Here is a 4,110-nt window from a genome sequence, read left to right on the forward strand (position 1 = left end):
TCGACATTATCGTCAAGTATGGCTCGACGATGCTGTCAACGATGAGGTCCCCATCGTCACGCGCTCGTAGTAGCCATCTTTGTCGATGTCTTTGCTTTGTCAGTGTAATGTCATTGCCGCTATCATCATACTTCGAATGCCGCTGTAGTCATCTCATCTTCGTCGCCATCGCTATGTAATCCTTGTCCTTTCGGCCGTTGTCATGGAATCGTCATCGCTGGCGTCGTTACGTCACTGTCATCACATGGTTAAGGGCATACTCATTGCTATGGTTTGCAAGCAGTGGTCATTGCCACCGTCACGACAGTGTTATGTCAGTCATCGTTGTATCCGTCATTATTATGCCGCCTTCGTCACTGTCGTCATCATTCTATTGCCACTGTAGTCATTACATTCATTGATGTTTTTTGTCTATTTTAGAGCGCAGCTCTGAGGCGCCCGTTTTTGCGTTGAGCGTCGGCGTGTCTCGGCGTCGTACATCGGCGTAACCGAGCGAAAGAGCACCGTGAAAGATGAAAACGAACGTAGAGCAGCGGGAGATAAAAGAAAAGAGCGAGAGGAAGAAAGTGAAGGAAGAATGAAGGAGAAAGGACCTGCGCATGCGCTGAGTTGCCAGCCACCACGGCATCCGCCGCCGTGTGGGCGATCTCATCTACGCTCCCGAGGGGGGCCAAGGAGGTCTGAGGTTAGGGGGCTACGCTCGTCCGCGGCGCCCGCTGCTGAACTCATCCCGCAGTACAAGCGTGCGAGACGTGGATCACTGCTCTTACAAAGGGCCGATGGAGAGAGACTACGAGAAAGGCTCGATTTGACGCTCCTTCGGGTGTTGTCACCGCTGGCGCTCGTGGCACGATTCTTTGCGACGAAGGGCCGCTCTCGTCGTTGGTGGAATAAAAGCACAAAAAGAAAAGCGTAGTGCCGCGCAAGATGGGCTGTGCGACGTCGATGGCTATACGATATGGTGCCATAGTAGCGCGCATCGTCTGTATTGACGATGCGCGAATTGTTCTTGTCGGGGTGGTACTGGAGCGCGAGTTTTCTGTAAGCTTTCTTGATGCTGTCCTCGCTGGCGCCCTGGCTGAGGCCGAGGACCTTGTAGTAATCATTCGCCATCTATTGTTCAGGGCGTCGGCATTTGCACGCGCCACTACTCACAGCGCTCTCGTCCTGCTACAAACCATGTACCCATATAATCATAATACAAAATATGGACATACAGAACGAAAACATGCATGGAGCTGCGCTCAAATTTCGCACTAGGGAGTATCGTAATGGTCGATGAATTTTTAGGACTGGTAAATTTAATTGGGCTTTCTGACTCTGAGTGATTTTATTGGATTCACAATGGCGTACTTCAGGCTCATATTTGTGACGCAGCACAATCTAAGAGCTGCACACATATGACACACGGAGAATCACAATATATATATTTTCTATGTGCAAATGAAATAAAGCGATGCCAACGTACTCGAACGCATTTTCTGTTTCTCTAGTGCACGTATTTTTCATCAGCGGCCACCCGTATTTGTTGTAGAAAAGTAATTCACTGTCGTTTACTGCGAATTCGATGTGTGAAATTTAATACGATGTTGAGAACCAACATGGTACAAGGAATTCTTGAAACACAAAGAAATTTATTTCACTCTCTTTTTTGTTGCCGGTGGCGCGTGACTTGCAGATTTCATCGATTTTGCCATCGCTGCGCCTGTTTGATCTTCTACCGGCATTGGATGTCAGATTTCAGGCAAACGGGAACCGTACGTCGAATATGACAACAAGGTCTCCCCGCTTCGTTGGATCTTCACAATCAGGCAAGCCATGGCCGTGAATGCGTCTGATGGCACCAGACCGAATGACTCCTTTTAGCGGTAGCGAGATCTTGCTTGCAGTCAGCGTTGGAACCTCTATGTTCGCCCCCCAGTGAGTCTGCCCGATCGTGACCTTCGCAACGTAATAAATGTCGACCCCTTCTCTCTTAAAAAATGGATGAGGCTTGTAGCGGATGACAAACACGACGTTCCCGGGGGTGTTTTGCTGCGAATCGCCGCCTTCGCACGAGAACGCCACCTTCGATCCCTCCGGCAAACCAGGCTTCACGCTCACCTTCAGTAGCCTCTCTTCGACCCTTGAATTTCTGGCGTCTACGCTCCCCACGAGCCAGGTCGTTTTTATCTTCTTGTTGCAGCCCTGTAGAACTTCTTCCAGAGTCAGGTACAGATCTCGTTCAACAGGTGTGCTGTGCCTCTTCGGGGTTTGGCTTGTCGAGCTGTCACTACCGCACCTCACCGACCGCCGCGAGTTGGAAGCATGTGGGCCGCCATGCGTATCTTGTTCGAAATGACGTGCGCCTGAACCCGCTTGCATGGGATGCGTCGTGCCTTGGTAGTGCACGCTTCCAGAACTCTGATACGTCTGTGTACGGCTGAAAGAACTGTAAAACCGTCGAAATAAGCTACCTTGACTGGAGCTTTGCTGAAAGCTGTAGCTGGCCCGAAAGGTCCACTGGCAGGAGCTGTCGGCGCAGAAGTTCCACGAGAAGTTCCTGCTATATGCGTAGCCGTGGCTAGCATAGGCGTCACCTGGCCAAAAGGGTCCGCTGTTTTCGCTGTTGCTCCTGTGGAAATGCCAGCCTCGCCAGTCGCCGACCTGCTTCTTCCCGCTGACAATCTCATAAGCCTCACCGATCTCCTTGAACTTATCTTCAGCGTCCGGCGACTTGTTCTTGTCGGGGTGGTACTGGAGCGCGAGTTTTCTGTAAGCTTTCTTGATGCTGTCCTCGCTGGCGCCCTGGCGGAGGCCGAGCACCTTGTAGTAATCCTTCGCCATCTCTTGTTCACGGCGTCGGTGTTTGCAGGCGGGAAACACTAGGCCCTCTTCCGCGACAAAGCAATTCTTCTTCGTCTTCTGCTTCGAAACGCTGTATAATAATCGTCCTCCGTGCTTGAAATGTTTTTGACCGGAGTGCAAAAACACAGCAATAGGTGTGCAACCGAGAAGAATGTTTCTAACGCTATAAAGTTTGCTTCTCCCGCGTGCAGCAATGCATCCGTATTCTTGCGATAACTACGATGCATTCATTATTGTATTCCACTTTTTCGCCAACAGGAGCCTGTAGAGCAATGAGAAAGAAGTGAAAATGAAATACCAAAACAAAATCGAAAGTAGGTATCAATCCATGCTTAGTATATTTTAGTGCGCTCAAGAGAAAGATGTAGCTCGGAAAAAGCTTCCGTTTTTCCTCTTGAAAAGCATAATAGTAGACGTCTTTATAACCAATATGAATTCAGTTAGTGGAATTGGTGAAAAGTAAATTGTAATAATTTTGAGATTAATAATTTAAATGTAAAGTGTTCAATTCCTAAAGCAAGTTTTTGACAATTGCGAAGTTTCATAAGAGATCAAAGCGAGAAGTTTATATATCCCTAACTGCACAAAAAAAAGAAACATCGCAATAGTGTGAACTGTACCTGTTAGAGCATTTGAAGTGCACAAATGTGTAACGGAGTATACAACTTACGGGAGTGAATTAGAATGCTTACGAGTGTTTGGCGAAAGTCTAATTCACAAATCAGGGGTGATATTTCAGAACAGTATAACACCAATTTTGCCCCCTTCATATGCGTCATTTGGAGTGGCTTACAGAATTGTAACATCGCTTTTTATCGCAGCACTAGAGAGTCGTACAGCTTTATTTTACTGTGTTGAACCTTTGTAATGTTCGAAAATTCTTTCTGAACAATTATCAACCCAAATACGAAATCCGACAAAATGCATTTCATGATGACTGTGGAGGGTGACAAGACTAGCATGCAAGCAATGAAGCGACAAACCGTATTGCTGAAGACTGCCTAATTTACTATCTGTACTTGTCATTATGAGATTTCATGGGGATAGCAATTATACGGACACTCCAGGCGCATTTCTAGCATCGGCGTCACCATGATGTTCGGAATAAAGTTCAGGCACGATAACATGGTTACCGCGCGCCGTATGCTGAATGTGCGAGTGAAAGCGTGCGAGGCTCCGCCGATGATCGTGGCTCAATCTCGCACGTGCAAGGGAGGAAAGCGGAGAGGAAGCGCGACATCTTTTGTCGTGCGTTAGGCTCTG

At 48.1% G+C, this 4,110-nt stretch overlaps 1 protein-coding gene across 1 annotated transcript; it reads right to left on the bottom strand.

Moving 5' to 3' along the window:
* Positions 1-1,579: 1,579 nt before the first annotated feature.
* On the bottom strand, positions 1,580-2,954 carry LOC126528282 (dnaJ protein homolog 1-like). The gene has a single exon (XM_050176174.3). The coding sequence runs from the start codon at positions 2,824-2,826 to the stop codon at positions 1,741-1,743; it is 1,086 nt and encodes a 361-aa protein (XP_050032131.1). The 5' UTR covers positions 2,827-2,954; the 3' UTR covers positions 1,580-1,740.
* Between the last annotated feature and the right edge of the window lie 1,156 nt (positions 2,955-4,110).

The sequence above is a fragment of the Dermacentor andersoni genome, chromosome 9, assembly GCF_023375885.2.
Source record: "Dermacentor andersoni chromosome 9, qqDerAnde1_hic_scaffold, whole genome shotgun sequence".
NCBI lineage: Eukaryota > Metazoa > Arthropoda > Arachnida > Ixodida > Ixodidae > Dermacentor > Dermacentor andersoni.